This window comes from Marmota flaviventris, chromosome 1, assembly GCF_047511675.1.
Source record: "Marmota flaviventris isolate mMarFla1 chromosome 1, mMarFla1.hap1, whole genome shotgun sequence".
Taxonomy (NCBI): domain Eukaryota; kingdom Metazoa; phylum Chordata; class Mammalia; order Rodentia; family Sciuridae; genus Marmota; species Marmota flaviventris.
Window position 1 is genome coordinate 213,503,255 of NC_092498.1, and position 18,261 is coordinate 213,521,515.

The window sequence follows — 18,261 nt, forward strand, 5'->3', positions numbered from 1 at the left end:
GTAGATAACACTGAAATGAAAATACCAACAGAAAATTACACCTCCCATTTCATGAAAGTAGATGTGCTGGGAGACAGGTTTGCAGGATAATGGAATCAAGTACAGATACTAAGACTCAAATTTCTTATATCATGATTCAGATCTCTTGCTAATGTTATTCCTGGCACAAATATTATCAGATTAATGTATTTTAATATAGGTAATGGGTATTATGGACAATAATAGTAGATAATATTCATGGAGCATGTTCTATGTCAGGATGTTGTTAGACAATGGATATCAGATCTGGTATAAGAAAGGACTGTGGATAACTTTACATGTGGACATGCAGATATAATTGGTGTTGGTCTGACATCACTGTATAGATATTCTAAGGTATACACAGGGACACTTAATAGTGGGAGAGAATTACAAGTTATGCAGCTTGAAAGATTTGTTAAAAAAATTTCCTGATGACAACCATACAAGGTTGGGAATTATTGCCCCATTTTAAAGGTGAGGAAGTTTTGAAGTTGTTTTATTATTTCTTATTATATTCTGCTTTGTGCTGTATCCAGTTCAATCATGGTGAAAAATAAAAATGAAACCAAGTGTACTTCATGCAGCCTAAAGAAGAGAATTGAAATCAAGGTGTCAGGAATGACTGACCAGAAAATCCATGAAGAAATAAGAAGATTGGAAATAAAACTTGAGTTTAAGGGCTTTCCTTTTTCTTAGATCATAATCAATATACTTGATGGATTGAGATCATGAAACCATGAAGCAGTTTTGGCAAGCTAGAGGAAGTACAGGATCAAGAAAAAGAGAAAGTTAAGTGTCATTTTATAGAACAGATACTTTGCAGATATTGTATTGGTTGACACAATAAACCTGCATGAAATAAAACTATTCAAAGGAGATTTTACAGGGTAGGTTTTAAATATAATTGACAGGTACACTGCACACCAGTGCCACATTTGTGGTTAATGCTATTATTGATTATGTGCACTGACTCAATCTTGTTTATCAAAATCTGAAGTTTACCATAGGCAAGGTTTCCTATTTCTTGTTATATAATTTTTAAAGAGAAGACTTAAATGCACAAAGGAGGCAAATGAGAAGATCCAAGAATGATGAAACCCCTTTCAGAAAATAGAGCATACTTCTTTCTGGTTATGATGCACCCCCCTTGATTTAGTTGTCAGGAAAAGCAGTCGTTACATAGTCACAAATATCTTGTCAAAGGAATTTGTTCCAAGGCCTTAGAACCAAATGAGGTATATCAATTGCTTCCTAATTTCTCTTACAGGAAGTCATTACTTATTTCCTTTTTTTCTTAAACAGTAAGCTATACTCCATTGTGATCATGAACTTTTTATCTCCTCTGCTCCTGGATTTCTAACTTTGCTTATGAAAATGCCGCAAATGTGAGTATGGAAAGAGGGGTGAATTATGGAGAAAGAATGAAAGAGTATGTAGAGACTGGGAGTCTCACTACTGACAAATGTTGTTGAAGGTGTATGGACCTAATATGTGAGAAGCTTCCTTGTACATACTAAAATTCAAATGCTTACAGAATAAGGGGTGCCTCTTTAGGTATTTTTTTGTAACACCTGCTTTGTTTTTTCAAAAGGTGTCCAAGCAGTATACTAGCACAAAACGTAACACGTGTCTCTGAATTCCAACTCCCGAGCCTCTCAGAAGATCCAGACCTGCAGCCCATCCTCTTTGGACTGTTCCTGTCCATGTACCTGGTATGCTGCTTGGGAACCTGCTCATCATCCTGGCTGTCAGTTCTGACCCCCACCTCCACACCCCCATGTACTTCTTCCTCTCCAACCTGTCCTTGGCTGACATTGGTGTCATCTCCACCATGGTCACAAACATGATTGTAAACATTCAAACTCACAATGAACTTATCTCCTATGAAGGATGCTTGACACAGATGTCTCTTTTTGCCATTTTTATTTGTATGGATTATATGATTCTGACTGTGATGGCCTATGACAGGTTTGTGGCCATCTCTTACCCCCTGCATTATCTAGTCATTATGAACCCTCACCTCTGTGGCTTCTCAGTTTTGTTGTCATTTTGCTGAGTCTCTAGGACTCTCAGCTGCACAATTTGATGATTTTACAAATTACCAACTTCTGTGACCCTTCTCTACTTCTGAATCTTTCCTGCACTGACACCTACTCTAATAACATTGTCAAGTATTTTCTTGCTGCCGTATATGGTCTTCTTCCCATCTCAGGAATCCTTTTCTCTTACTATAAAATTATGACCTCTCTTCTGAGAATCCCCTCTTTAGGTGGGAAGTACAAAGACTTCTCCACCTGTGGCTCTCACCTGGCAGGTGTTTGCATATTTTTAGGAACAGGTACTGCAGTGTACCTTGGTTCAGCTGCATCACATTCTCCCAGGAAGGATGCGGTGGCTTCTCTGATGTACACTCTAGTCACCCCCATGCTGAACCCCTTCATATACAGCCTGAGAAACAGGGACATTAAAAGGGCCTTGAGGAGGCTGCAGAGGTGGACTGTCTGATCTTTGTCCCTGTGGGGTCTGGTTGCAATATGTGTTGGAAAATGTAGTAAAGCTAAATACCTGGCTCTGTCAATATGCACCTTATTTGTTAATTTCCCATCAAGTTCCATAGTAGAATGGTGCAGACCATGTTGGTTGGCAAATTTGGGAAGTTTTCCTACTGGGAACAAGGATTCATATTGGTACAATGAAGAATGTTGGAGATGGATGATGGTTATTTTATCACAACAAAGTCTATATTTAATGCCATTAAACTATGCTATTGATGATGATGATAATGGCAAATATTTATAATTTTAAAATGTCATAATGAAAATGTTCTTGGGAAGCTACTATGTTTAAAAAATCCAATAGTGAAAATGGATTTGTTTCACAGATAATTACTGTAAAATATCACTTTATGTTCATTTTCTACCCTTATTCTTCCACCATTGCTGTTAGGAAATCCTTAGTTTGTGATATGCTCACCTAGTGGCCAGTCAGGAGTTCTATGCTTTGAGCCTCCAAGTTCACACCATAGTCAATAGGTAGCCTGTGCCTCCAGCCTTTCAGCTTCATGGCTCCAAACAGGTGGGCCCCACACTGTGTGTCTTCTCACCCCGGAAATGTCTTAGGAGATCCCCACCTGAGTGTGCACAGATGTCAGCCCTAAAGATGAGGTGGGAGGCCCCTGGGTACCAGCCACGTGGAATCCACTCTCCTTAGTCACGACCACCTGAGCCAGTGTAAATAGGTAACTGCTGAGGGAAGTGACGATGGAGGAAGGACCAACATGCAGTGTGGCTGCCCAGAGGGAGAGCTCTGCACAGTTTCAGTCATGGGGACTGAGAGTGGAGGCATGTGTGTGACATCCATGGTGGTGGTGAGCATGGTGGCAATCTCACTACAGTTTTCCTTTCCTCCCACACTGATCCTTCTTACCACACACTGTCATCCACATGGAGGGAATGTGCTCTTCACACTGTCCTCAGCACTGAGAGATGTCTATGTAGGTGAGGAGTAGTAGGTGGACCTGGATGAGGACAGCACACAAACATTTGATCCTTCAATGAGAGATCCCTGAGTGCCTGAAGTGTGAGCTCTTTGTAAATTATTTAATTTAAAATTTAAAATTTTTAATTTGTCTGAAAAATTTCACCAAGGTATAAGTGCCATGAAATTTTATTTCACAGAATCAAGAGGATCAGAGTTGTTAGTAACTTGTGCTAGCTGTTTAGATTAACTAACTGAGACTATGTTTGAAATGCACTGTGGGTTTGAGGCACATGGTATCTTGGCAGGACAGTGCTGGCAGGTTGTCCCCTCCACAATCAACCTGTGTCTTACATTCTTGTCAGTCCAGGAGAGGACCCTATTTTTCTGTGCACTTCCCTGTGGTCATTCTGGAAGATCCAAGGTCAGAGCAGCCAGTGGCATCAGTTGCACCAGCTATGGAAGAATGGCTGATATAAGACAAAGATCTAAGATCGAGTGGCCACAGATAACTTCAGGATGATCTTTTGTTGGGGATTCTGAATGCCAGGAGCTAAGCTATGTACTACATGTAGATTGTTTGAATTCACATGCAATGTCTTCCCACGGCATAAGTATCACACAATTTTATTTTAGAGAAGAGAAATGAGCACAGGTGTTAATGTAACTTGGGATAGGTATTCAGATTGGATAATTGAAGCCATATTTGAAACGCTGTGTGGATTTGAGGCACATGGCTCATGATAATTGCCATTCTGACTGGAGTGAGGTGAAATCTTAGAGTACTTTTGATTTGCATTTCTCTAATTGCTAGAAATGTTGAACATTTTTTCATATATTTGTTGATCAATTGTATATCTTCTGTGAAGTGTCTGTTCATATATGGAACAAAGGATCAGTTTCTCAGTCCATTTATTGATTGGGTTGTTTGTTTTCTGATGTTAAGTTTTTGGTGTGGAACCACCATTTGACCCAGATTTCCCACTCCTTGGTCTATGCCCAAAGGACCTGAAGTCAGCATACTACAGAGACACAGTCACATCGATGTTTTTAGCAGTTTAATTCACAATAGATAAACTATGGAACAAACCCTCCTGAAATCCCCCTTCTGGTAACTCCAACTTTGATGTTTGTTCTTCTGATACAGAAGCAATACCTGAATTCCAAGGCTCCCAGTGCACTTATAGGGTTATGATGCTTCTCTGCTGGGTAATGATAGTTACACTCAGTAGTTGGGTTCATCCTTTTCCATATCATTATTGTATTATAGTTGTACATTATGGTGAGATTTATTGTTACATATTAATACTTGCACACAATGTAAGGATTTAATTTGGTCAGTACCAATCCCTAATAGTTCTCCTTTCCCTCCAATCCCCCCTCCCCCAGTCCCTTTCCTCTGCCATACTGATCTCCCTTTGATTTTTTAAGAGCATTATAGTTATGCATAGTAGTTATGTTTATCCCAATATAATCATATGCCCATGGCACTTGATTTATTCCATTTCAATCCCCATTCTCTCTCCCTAATCCCTCCCTTCCTGACTCCCCCACTCTCCTCCCCCTCCTGTACTGATCTTCCTTTGCCTTATTTATTTGTTATGATTTATTGGTGCTTTTCATGTATACATCACATGGAAGTCACTGTGGTATAGTCATATACCAGAAGTAAGAAGTCCATTAATCCAAATTAATTTGGGCCAGTTTGGGGAAGAAAGATGCAGTGAATTAAATGTTGAAGAGATCTGTTTTTTATGACTCCCTCTGCCAAAACAAAAATGGACCCCAGTGAGTAAGACAGAGGGAGACATTCTGCCAAATACACAGTGAATACATATGGAGTATCAAAAATAAAATATCCCATCCAGAAACAGGAAAATGTAACTTTGAGTAGGGGATAACTATTTGAGTGGCATGAAGATTAACATAATCATTACTAACAGCAACAATATCTAGATCTTATTTTGCCTACAATTTATTCAATATCCCATAGTATTCCCTAAGACCAAGTATCTATTTAATCCTTAGTCACTGCAATTGTAGCAAAAAAATCAACTCAAATAACAAAGCTGAATCCAGACACTAGTGACTTGCTCTACTTCACAGAGACAAGAAGTGAGACTGACAGGCTCTGAAATCCATCCACTACATGTTTTCATTCTCTCCCACCCCATATGAAGATTCCTGCCTAGGTCCTGAGGTCTTAAGTACAGCTAAATATCAGGTGTACATTTGAACTCTTTCCAGTTTTATGAGTAAGAATAAAATGAAGACCCAATATTAGATTTGCTTTGAGATAGAAAGAGCTGTTTTCAAGTATGGAGGAGCATATGGTGAGATCTTTTAAATAATCTACAAAGAGCTCAGACTTCAGGCACTCAGGGATCTCTCATTGAAGGATCATATGTTTGTGTGCTGTCCTCATCCAGGTCCACCTACTACTCCTCACCTACATAGACATCTCTCAGTGCTGAGGACAGTGTGAAGAGCACATTCCCTCCATGTGGATGACAGTGTGTGGTAAGAAGGATCAGTGTGGGAGGAAAGGAAAACTGTAGTGAGATTGCCACCATGCTCACCACCACCATGGATGTCACACACATGCCTCGACTCTCAGTCCCCATGACTGAAACTGTGCAGAGCTCTCCCTCTGGGCAGCCACACTGCATGTTGGTCCTTCCTCCATTGTCACCTCCCTCAGAAGTTACCTATTTACACTGGCTCAGGTGGTCGTGACTAAGGAGAGTGGATTCCACGTGGCTGGTACCCAGGGGCCTCCCACCTCAACTTTAGGGCTGACATCTGTGCACACTCAGGTGGGGACCTCCTAAGACATTTCCGGGGTGAGAAGACACACAGTGTGGGGCCCACCTGTCTGGAGATTGTCTTATTTCACTTCACATGGTATTCTCTAGCTCCCCGTTAGGCTGAATAATATATCATTGTGTATATACCACATTTCCTTTATCCATTCATCTGTTGAAGGGCATATAGGTTGTTTCCATAGTTTAGCTATTGTGAATTGAGCTACCTTAAACATTGATGTGGCTGTGTCTCAGGTCCTTTGGTTATAGACCAAGGAGTGGGGCAACTGGGTCAAATGGTGGTTCCACATAAGGAATGACCAGATATCCATAAAGGGGAAATAAGATGGTTGGAAATAAGAGAGAGCTTTAGGGCTTCCCATGGTGCTCAAATCTTGTATTTTGAACTTGATGAGCTGAGATCACAAAACCCTGAAGCAGTTTTAACAGATCAGAGGGAGAAAAAGTACAAAGTGTTTTTTTTTTTTTTTTTTTTAGAGAGAGAGAGAGAGAGAGAGAGAGAGAGAGAGAATCTCTCAATATTCATTTTTTAGTTATCAGCAGGCACAACATCTTTGTTTGTATGTGGTGCTGAGGATCGAACCCGGGCCGCACGCATGCCAGGTGAGCGCGCTACAGCTTGAGCCACGTCCCCAGCCCCCAAAGTGTTGTTTTATATACCAGATATTTTACTGATATTGTATGAATAGAAAAAAAGCCTTTATAAAATTAAACTATTCAAAAGTATTTCCTATCATTTGTCATTTTAATATCGTCTACATTTGCCACATTAGTAGTCAGTGTTACTATTGATGGTGTGCATTTAATTCAATCATATTTATTGACATTTGAATTGTGCCAAAGACAAAGATAGTTGTTTCATATTACATTATTTTTTAACATCAAGCTTAAGTTCACAGAGGAGGGAAGTGAGAAAAATCAACAAATGATGAAACCCTTTCAAGAGAACTGGCTCATAACCTGCTTTCTGACTGTGACCCATCACCCTAAATTTAATTGTCAGAGAATGGAGCCCCAATGGTGTCTTAAATAGAATAAGTCAAAGAAGTTTGTTTTGGTACACTGATCAAAATGAGGTAAATTGTCCAGGTTCTTAATTAACTTTTTTGAAGATTGCTTTTTCTTAATAGAAAGGTCATTACTTATTCTCTGTTTTCCTTTAAACAATAGGCTATATTTTATTATCTTCTAGAACTTCTCTCTTATGCTCCTGGGCTTCTAACTTTGCTCAGTTTAATGTCTTCAAATATGGAATGGAAAGAGGGGTGAATGAAGGAGACAGCTATAGTGAAAGAATGTGCAAGACTGGGTGTTGCACTATTGAGAAATATGTTAAGGGTACGTGGATCTCTAATGTGAGCAGCTTTGTGGTGCATACTTAATTCAAATGCACACAGTATCAGGGAGGTCTGATGATATATTCTTTTTCTCACTCTCATTGCTTTCTGAAAAGATATGTGAGACATAAAGAAGTACAAAATCTAACATGCATCCCAGAATTCCACCTCATAGGTTTCTCAGTTGACCTAGACCTACAACCCATCTTCTTTGGACTGTTCCTCTCCATGTGCCTGCTCACAGTGCTTGAGAACCTGCTCATCATCCTGGCTGTCATCTCTCACTCCCACCTCCACACCCCCATGTACTTCTTCCTTTCCAACCTGACCCTCACTGACATCTGCTTCATCTCTACCATGGTCCCAAAGTTGCTGGTGAACATTCAAACTCACAAGTAGGTTGTCTCCTATGTGGGCTGCCTGATGCAGATGCCTCTTTTTGCCATTTTTGGATGTATGAATTATATTCTTCTAACTCTTATGGCCTATGACTATTTGTGGCCATCTGTCACTCTGCATTACCCAGCTATAATCAACTCTCACCTCTGTGGCTTCACAATTTTGATGTCTTTTTTTGCTGAGTCTTTTGGACTCACAGATGCACAATTTGATGATCTTACAAATTACCAGCTTCAAGGATGTAGTTTATTCTGTGGTCCTTCTCAACTTTTGAATCTTTCCTGTTCTGACACCTTCTCTGATAATATTTTCAATATTTTCTGGTTGCCACATATGGGGCCTTTTCCCCATCTCCAGGATCCGTTTCTTTTACTATAATATTATGTCCTCCATTCTGAGGATCCCATCCTTAGGAGGGAAGTACAAAGACTTCTCCACCTGTGCTCTCACCTGGCCGTGTTTGTTTATTTCATGGAGCAGACATTGATGAATACATTAGTTCAGCTGTGTCACATTCTCCCCAAAAGGGTGCAGTGGCCTCAGTGATGTACACTGTGGTCACCTACATGCTGAACCCCTTCATCAACAGCCTTAGGAACAAGGACATTAATGGAGCACTGAGGAGTCTGCACAGCAGATATGGTCCATTCTAGAATTCTAGATAGGGCAGAAAGGTGGGAGGGAAAGGGAGGGGGCAGGGGATTAGCAAGGATGGTAGAATGTGATGAACATCATTATCCAAAGTACATATATGAAGACATGAATTGATGCTTACATACTTTATATACAACCAGAGATATAAAAAATTGTGCTATATATGTGTAATAACAATTGTAATACATTCACTGTCATTTATTTCTTAAAAAATCATTAAAAAATAAAATAAAAGTAATAATAATAAAAAGATATTGTGTCCTCTCAAAACAAAAAATAAATATTCAAAAAATTGAAAACTTAAAATCATTGTTCTATGTTAAATAATTCCATCTATAGTAGGTTAACAATACAATTAACCAAGGCAATAAAGCTATGTTACAAATGTGACTGTTACAACATAAAAAAAGAATCCATCTGGTCTTTGGCTTTTCTTGGTTGGTAAGCTCTTGATGACATTTTCTATTTCATTACTTGAACTTGATCTCTTTAAATCATGTATGACATCCTCATCAGTTTGGGTAGGTCATATGTCTAGAAATGTTTTAATGTCTTTGATATTTTCTAATTTCTTGGAATATAAATTTTCAAAATAGTTTCTAATTATCTTCTGTATTTCAGACATGTCCATTTTGATGTTTTCTTATTCATCTTGTGTTTTAGTAATTTGAATTTTCTCTATCTTTACTTTTGTTAGCATGTCCAGGGATTTGTCTATTTTATTTATTTTTTCAAAGAACCAACTTTTTTTGGTCAGTTTTTTCAATTGTTTTGATTTCATTGATTTCAGCATTGAATTTAATTATTTCCTGTCTTCTATTGCTGTTGGTGTTGATTTCTTCTTCTTTTTTTCCTAGTGCTTTGAGATGTAATTTTTGTAATTTACTTGTTGACTTTTTATTCTTTTAATCAATGCAGACCATGCAATAAAATTTCCTCTCAATACTGTCTTCTCTGTCCAGAGATTGTGATATATTGTGTCAGTGTTCTCATTCACTTGTAAGAATTTTATTTCATCCTTGATTTCTTCTACTGTCCATTCATCATTCGATAGTGTATTATTTAGTCTCCATTTGTTACAGTAGCTTGTATTATTTAATTTTATCATTGATTTCTAATTTCATTCCATTGTGATCTGATAGAATGTAGTGTATTCTCTCTCTCTCTCTCTCTCTCTCTCTCTCTCTCTCTCTCTCTCTCTCTCTCGTATTTACTAAGAGTTGCTTTGTGTCATAAATTGTGGTCTATTTTAGAGAAAGAGTCATGTGCTTCTGAGAAGGAAGCATGTACATTTGTTGATGGTAAATATTCTATATATGTATGTTAAGCCTGAATTATTGATTGTATTATTTAGTTCTATAATTTCCTTTTTTAGTTTTTGTTTGGAAGATCTGTCCAGTAGTGAGAGAGGTGTGTTAAATTCACCCAGTATTGTTGTGCTGTAGTCTATGTGACTCTTGAAATTGAGAAGGGTTTGTTTGATGTACATAGATGTTCCATTGTTTGGGGTACAACTATTTATAATTGTTATATCTTGCTTTATATACTTCCCTTAAGAAGTATGAAATGTCCTTCTTCGTTTATTCTGATAACTTTGGTTTGAACTCTACTTTATCTGAGATGAAAATGTAAACCACTGCTTGTATATGCAATTCATATGAGTGATAAGTTTTTCCCTATCATTTCACCATCAGCCTGCAGATGTCTTTGCCCATGAAAATATTGTTGGGTCTTGCTTTTTAATCCAATCTGCCAATCTATGTCTTTTGATTGATGAGTTTAGGCCATTGACATTCAAGGTTATTATTGTGATATGTTTTGTATTCCCTGTCATTTTGATTTCTTTCTGGTTTTTAATTTGACTTAGTTTCTCCTTTGGTTGAATGTCCCTTTAGAGTAGATCCACCCTTTGCTGGTTTTCACTGACTGCACAGGTCTTGTTTGTGTCTGGTCACTGAAACACAAGCCCTAATCTTCTCCTTAACAACATCTACAAACTTCAATTACTCAAGAACAATGGCAGACGTCCATGAGCCTAGGAAAAGTAAAGTAGGAACAGAGGGGAGTGAGAAGAGACCCTAGAGCTTGTTCTGAGACACACTTTAGAGTTTCTCAACATTCCAATGCTGAAGAGTTCTTTGACAATTGTCCTGAGCAGGAGACCACTATTTTTTAAATGACTGAATGCTTCATTTAAAAAATATTAATGACCAAATAAAAGTAACTAAAGCATATGTTCATTTGGTTCAAAGAGCAATGTTTTGTTATTTACATGTATATTGCATATTTATACTAAGAATAGACATTAAAAGCTGATTTTCTTTAAAACACAGAAGTGAGAGCAGTAAATTGAGTACACAGAGTCCCTCCCAATTATAGCTAGGGTCCAAATATTAAGTGGACCTTCATTTTCTTTTCTTCATCTTCCTGCATTAATGTTGAGAAATCCTTAGAGATGGAATTGCATGGACCAATTAGTTCAATAATGAGCTCTGTGCATTGAGCTTCCAAGGTCATATATTAGGGCCCACTCACCCTGTGCCTGAAGCACTTCAGTGGATGATTCCAGTCCATTGAGCTGCGTGGGTGTGTCCCCTGCTGTGGTTCTTCATCAGGAAGCTCCCTGCTGACAGCATATTCATGGGAATGCTGGGCACAGAGTCTGAGGCTTTGTTGGGCACCAGGTATGAGTGGGTCTTGGCATGTGCACTTCTTAGTCATGAGCCAACAGAGAAGCAGTATAACCCAGTAGGTGCAGATGGAGCCTTGGGACTTTCTAAGAAAGATGGACAGTATTGCTCCTCTATCAGAAGGACAAACATCACAGTTTGAGTATCCAGATGGGAGTCTTCAGTATGTCAATTTTCATGCATCTTGTTTGAAAAGTTTATGTTTTTATTTTTGCTAGGGTATTAGATCTCTTATTTAAATGTGCTCTCCATCCATACTGATTCTGCTTCCCATAGTGTACAAAATGTGTCCTCAGAAGTGTTCACTAGCCTGGTACAGTGGTGTGTGTATGTAATCCCGGTGGGTTGGGAGGCTGAGGTGGAGGTTCACAAGTTCAAGGCCAGCCTCAGCAACTTAGCAATGCCCTAATCAACTTAAGGAGGTCCTCTCTCAAAAAATGAAAAGAGCTAAGGCTAAGGTCCTGTGGCTATGCACCTCTGAGTTCAATTTCTGGTACCAAAAAAGGGGGAAAAAACAACCAAAAAAACAGAAAGAATGAAAGGAAAAAAGATTTTCTAAGCATCATGAAAAGACTCTGGTGGTGATAAGGATGAGGAGGAGGATGCTAGAAACCAGAGCACCATGGACTGACGCTCAGGAATTCCCAGGTTCAGGGGTGAGCAATGTGTTTGCTATCATTGGTTTCATTTATTGTGCATTTTCCCACTCTGAATATACATGCCCCATTTATCCTTATTTTACAGTTAAAAAGGAACGTTATAATTATGCAACTTGCTCTTGTTTGTTAGCTAGGAAAGGCTGCAGCCTGGTTGCACTGGGCTGTCTGACCATGGACACAGGGTATCACAGGAGAATCCTGGCAGACTGTCCCATCCATAAGCCAAGAGCCATTCCTCTTCCCTGTCACTGCAGAAAGAGAGCCTTGCCCATGCTGCAGTTCCTTGCTGGATTTCTGGGGATTACAGGGCAGAGCAGGGTGGGTGCCTGCTGTACAAATTATGTAAGAACAGCCACAGGTCACAGGAGAGGTCACAGTAGGAGTGCCTGATGATCATTCAGCACAGATCACACTCTTGGGCCTCTTCCAGGACCTCCTTGGTTCTCACCACCATATGACCCTTCATGCTTGAAAACAGCCCTCTAATCTCAAAGCAAACCTAATATTATATCTTTATTTTATTTTTATATCACTGGAAATAACTTAAATGTATACCTTATATTTAAGACCTCAGGACATATGTAGAAAACTTTTGTTGGGTGAAGAAAATATAAACACACAGAGGATGGGTCTTAGAGTATTTCAGTCTCATTTATTGTGTCTGAGAAGTAGAGCAAGTCACTAGTGTCTAGATTCAGCACTGTTATCTAAGTTGGTTTTTGTTTGATACAACTGCATGGACTAAGGATGAAATTGATATATCATGCTCTTACAAACAACTAATGCAGGGTTTTTGAAAAAAAAATTGAGCATAATTAGATCTAGATATTATTGTTACTGTTAGTAGTGATTAGGTTAATCCTCATGCAACTCAGAGAATTTATGCCCTACTCGAAATTATAGTTTTTCTATTTCTGGATTGGATATTTTAATTTTGATGCTCCACACGTCTCTGATGTGTATTTGGAAAGGTGTCCCTCTTTCTGTTTGTGACTTGCTGGGGCCCATGCTTGTCTTGGCACAGGGAGGCATCTAAAACAGATCTGTTCCACATTGAATTCACATGATCTTTCTTCCCAAAAATGGCCCAAATTAATTTGGATTCATGGACTTCTTGCTTCCAGTCTGTACTTCCATTCTTTGAAGCAATGCCCCATGAAAATCATGACAAGTTAATCACTATCATTCTGTGTCCTTGTCATGGAAATAGGAACCCTTTATTTTTATTTTTATTTAATTCCCTCTAACTTAGTCGAATTTGAACAATCATGACATAGATTTTCTAAAGTAAAATATAGCAAAATGTGGTAGAACCTGGGGATTCCCTGAAACCCAAGACTTCTACTGAGGCACATATCAGAATTTCCCACTGTGGCGTCTCTGGAGTCTGTTGACAATTTCTTTCCTCAATACTGTTGACAATTCCCTAGTCATACATCTTTTAATTTAAAGTGACAATGATCAATCAGTTATCAAGTTCCGAATTCTCTTTGGTGCTGCACATGTTTTGGAACTGGGGGTTGCTCTCCCTCTCTCCTTAAGCAGTCAGAGCCTGGAGAAGTGGAGTGATTCTCACACACTGGGCACACACTGGCAGGGCTGTGATTTCAAGAAAAGTATTGCTTTTAAAACTCATATGAAAGCACTTTCACTTATACCTGAGCAACATGGAAATATCCTATAAACCAGATAAGATTTCTTCAGGAGTCATTATGCAGAGAATATGTCATGGTCAGCAGTGTTTTGATGACACATATAAAGATGAAGATGTAGATGAGAATCACAGTCTCTAGGACAAGATTCCTCCATGTTTCTCCTTTACTAGCAAAACAATAATCCTTATTTTCTCTCAAAACCATGATTTTAATATTCAATTGGTATTTGGGACAAGATGAAGCTTTTGGTAACAAATTGGTAACCTACCTGGGATCCCACAGCTGCCCCCACCCTAGTCTTCTTGGGCAGCTCTGACACTCCAGGCAACCCCCTTCCATCCTAAGGATGCCAGATGGCTGGTGAGCTTATTAAGAAATGACTCCTGGAGAACTAGGACCCTGTGGCTTTGTTTTGTGACGAAGAAGAGGAGCTGTACCTGTGAGTAAAGTGGAGGATTGAGGGACTGTCCCAGCATCTGCTAAGGCAACTTTTCCAATAGGGAACTCCTATGTTCTGTCTCTGAACCCTAAAGATTTCTATATTTTGGTCTATTGGATAAAAAGGAAACTTAACCCAGTAAACTTGCAACAGATTTGGCCATCTGGTAAGTAACTCTGTATGCATGCCAAGACCCTTTTGATTCTACACATCTGGTTCCCCTTCATGAGCATATGATTATATTGGGATAAACACAACTGCTATTATAACTATAATGCTCTTTAAAAATCAAAGGAAGATCAGTATGGCAGAGGAAAGGACTGTGGGAGGGAGGATAGGAGGGTAAGAGAATTACTAGGGAATGATACTGGCCAAATTATACCATTATATTGTGTGCATGTATGATTATGTAACAATGAATCTCTCCATTATGTACAACTATAATACACTCATAATAATATGGAAAAAACCCAAATCCAACTATTAAGTATAACTATAATAATAATTATTTTTTAAATCAGTAAGTAAATGTAGCTCTTAAAGAGTAAAGTTGGACATGCATTGTTCTTCGGAGATCACACTCCTATCCCCTGCTGATATATTATATAGAAATTATTATTTGTGTTATATGGAGAGATGAACAACAATTTTGAAATGATTGTCATACCTTACTGGTTAAAGAACGATGCACGTTCTTCAGGTAATGCTTTGTGTAGGATGAAGACTTTGAAGAAAGGAATGATCTTCACAAATGGAATTAGCACCTCAATTTAATGTAAATGGTGCATTTCTGGGGCAATAGGCATTCTGTTGTGCACTACTTAGATGAGACTTAGGTGTCCTTTACGTAATTTTTAATGGAAACCTTTATGGGAACATAAATTAATATTGACATAGAAACATCAACAGAAAATCACACCTCCACATTTCATAAAGTAGGCATGTTTGGGAGACAGGTTAGCAGGAGAGTGGAATCAGGCAGACATAGCAATGTCACGGGGGAAGAGATACTTCTGGACATGGGTCAAGGAGCTCCCACTGCAGAGGGGGAGCTCAGCTCTCAACCAGTGTGGTTCTTGGCATATGTGATGGAGAAAAATTTCAGCAGGAGATGGACAGAGGCATGGACACAGGTTTATTTATGAAGGCAGGTACACATGCAAGGGAGAATGTGGGCTGTCTTGAGGCTGAGAGGAAGCCCTGTTTTGGGCTGAGTGTCAAATGTTTATAGAAGGGCTGTATCAGATCCTGGACAGGAGGTGACCCAGGGTGGAGCTGCACAATTCTGTACCAATTTTTCCTACACTTGGTTTATTTCCCTCATATCACAGGGGAATGAGCCAAGGGCATGGGCCAAGGGCATGTTGTTCAAGATTTATAACTGTGCTTTCTACATCTCAAAGGCTAGTGGATGTTTCCTTTAAGATTCAGTACCTCCCATCTCTTTATCCTAAATACCGAGCTCACTAAGAACTCAAATAACTCAGGTAATTGTTGAAATCTCTCTATACAGTGTTAGTCCTGAGACAAGTATTGTCAAATACATATATTGGAACATAGGTAGTGGGTGTTATTGAAATATGAAAAGGTAATATTCATGGAGCTTTTTCTAAGTGCCAAGATGTTGTCAGACAGTGCTTTCCAACTCTGGTGTAAGAAAAAAACACCTAGGATTTCACATGAAGATATCCTGATTAAACTGGTGTTGGTCTGATTTCACAGTATGTGGATAATCTAAAATATCCAAAAATGAATATAACATTAACTGAGACAAAACCACTAGTTAGGTAATTGGAAATATTTTTGAAACCCAAGGTAGTTAATTATTACCCCAAATTTAGACAAATTCAATCACAGCAAGAAGAGACAAATAATGAACCCAAGTTACACTCACATAGCTGAAGTGAGAGAATTAGAATCTGCATATCAGGAATGCCTGATCAGAGAGTCCAGAAAATGGAAATAATGTGGTTAGAAATAAAAGCTGAGCTTTGGGCCTTTTTTTGGTGATAAAATCTTAACCTGCAAACTTAATGGACTGAGATCACAAAACCATAGAGAGGTTTAGCAGGTCAGCTGGAGGACAGAATAAAGGAAAGGAAAACAGTGAAGAGCTCTTCTATATTCCAGCTATTCTACTGATATTGTGTGGGTTCATACAAATAAACCAGTATAAAATCAAACTATTCAAAGTGTTTATTATCATTTATGTTTTTAATATCATCTCTTTCAGCCACATTTGTGATCAGGGTTACTATTGATTTTGTGCATTCAGCTCAATAATATTTATTGAAATTTGAAGTGTGCCAAAGAGAAGGAAATTTTCATTATATTACATACCTTTAACGAACAAGCTTTAATCTGCAGAGGAGGGCTTTGAGGAAATAAAAAATGATGATACACTTTGAAGATAAATGTCTCATGACCATGCTTTCTGACTGAGACTCATTACCGTCAACTTGTTAGAGCAAAACAATGTAAATTGAGCTGGTTGTTAATAAACTTTCATGAACATTATTTTTTCTTAATAAAAAACATTACTTTTCCTGAATTTCCCCTTAAATGGTACGCTATAATTTACTGTAAACATGAACTTCTTCTTCCTGCTTCTGGGCTTTTAATATTGATCAGTTAAATGTCTGAAATAGGGTGTGGAGACAGGGGTGAATGATGTAGATAGCAACAGTGAAAGAGTGCAAGTCTGGGTGTCAGGACTGAGACATATGTTGAGGGTGTGGGGATCTCCAGTGTGAGCAGTTTCCTAGTGAATACCTGAATCCAAATGCATGCAGAGTGAGTGGAGCCTGCTGATGGGTTTATTTTTTTTTCTTATACTCTTTGCTTTTCAAAAGGTGTTCAATCAACACAAAAGCACAAAATTTAACTCACATATCAGAATTCTATCTAATGGAACTCTCAGAGGATCCAGACCTGCATCCCGTCCTCTTTGGACTGTTTCTGTCCATGTACCTGGTCACAGTGCTTGGGAACCTGCTCATCATCCTTGCTGTCAGCTCTGACTCCCACCTCCACACCCCCATGTACTTCTTCCTCTCCAACCTGTCCTTGGCAGATATTGGTTTCATCTCCACCACAGTGTCAAAGATGCTGATGAGCATCCTAACTCACAGCAGAGCCATCTCCTATGTGGGCTGCCTGACACAGATGTCTATTTTTACCATTTTTGGATGTATGGATTATATGCTTCTGAGTGTGTTGGCCTATGATCGGTTTGTAGCCATCTGTCACCCCCTGCACTATTTGGTCATGATGAACCCTCATCTCTGTGGCTTCTTAATTTTGGTTTCATTTTTGTTCAGCCTTTTGGACTCGCAGCGGCATATTTTGATGATCTTAAAAATTACTAACATCAAGGATGTGGAAATTTCCAGTTTCTTCTGTGACCCTTCTCAACTTCTGAATCTCTCCTGTTCTGACACCTTCTCTAATAACATTGTCCAGTATTTTCTTGGAGCAGTATATGGCCTTTTCCCCATCTCAGGGATCCTTTTCTCTTACTATAAAATTGTTTCCTCCATTCTGAGGATCCCATTCTCAGGGGGGAGGTACAAAACCTTCTCCACCTGTGGCTCTCACCTGACAGTTGTTGGCTTATTTATAGGGACAAGCCTTGGAGTGCACCTTGGGTCAGCTGCATCACATTCTCCCAGGAAGGGTGCAGTCGCCTCCATGATGTACACTGTGGTCACCCCCATGCTGAACCCCTTCATCTACAGCCTGAGAAACAGGGACATTAAAGGTGCCCTGAGGAGGCTGCCCAGCAGGATGGCCTAAATCTCAGACCCTGTGGTGTCCAGTTGCGATGTGTGTTGGAAAATTCATTATAACTAATTATCAAGATCGTTTAATCTGCCTCTTAAGGAACATTGATGGGTTTAATACCACACATGATGTAAGTGCAATGCCTGCAGCCAGTGATGGGATGGAATGTTTGAATGTTCTTCACATTTGGAACAAAGGATCACTTTGAAATAATGAAAGAGTTTTGAGATGGTGATGATGAATATTTCTAAAAAAACATCTATGTGATCAATGATGCTTATCATAGTAGTTGAGAATGGTTAAAAGGAAATTTTTTTAAACT

General features: G+C 38.9%; 1 protein-coding gene across 1 annotated transcript; it reads left to right on the top strand.

Moving 5' to 3' along the window:
- The first annotated feature begins 1,735 nt into the window (after positions 1-1,735).
- LOC114107910 (olfactory receptor 7E178-like) lies at positions 1,736-17,951 on the top strand. Its single transcript, XM_027955395.2, has 3 exons — positions 1,736-1,989; positions 7,777-8,055; positions 17,009-17,951. Exons 1-3 carry the CDS (start codon positions 1,736-1,738, stop codon positions 17,949-17,951), a joined length of 1,476 nt encoding a protein of 491 aa, XP_027811196.2.
- The last annotated feature ends 310 nt before the right edge of the window (positions 17,952-18,261 follow it).

Coding starts and splice junctions, on each gene's coding strand:
- LOC114107910 (XM_027955395.2), top strand. CDS start 1,736: ATGCTGCTTGGGAACCTGCTCATCATCCTGGCTGTCAGTTCTGACCCC. Junction 1,990..7,776: donor ACTGTGATGGCCTATGACAG/GTTTGTGGCCAT, acceptor CTTTCTGAAAAG/ATATGTGAGACATAAAGAAG. Junction 8,056..17,008: donor GTGAACATTCAAACTCACAA/GTAGGTTGTCTC, acceptor GCTTTTCAAAAG/GTGTTCAATCAACACAAAAG.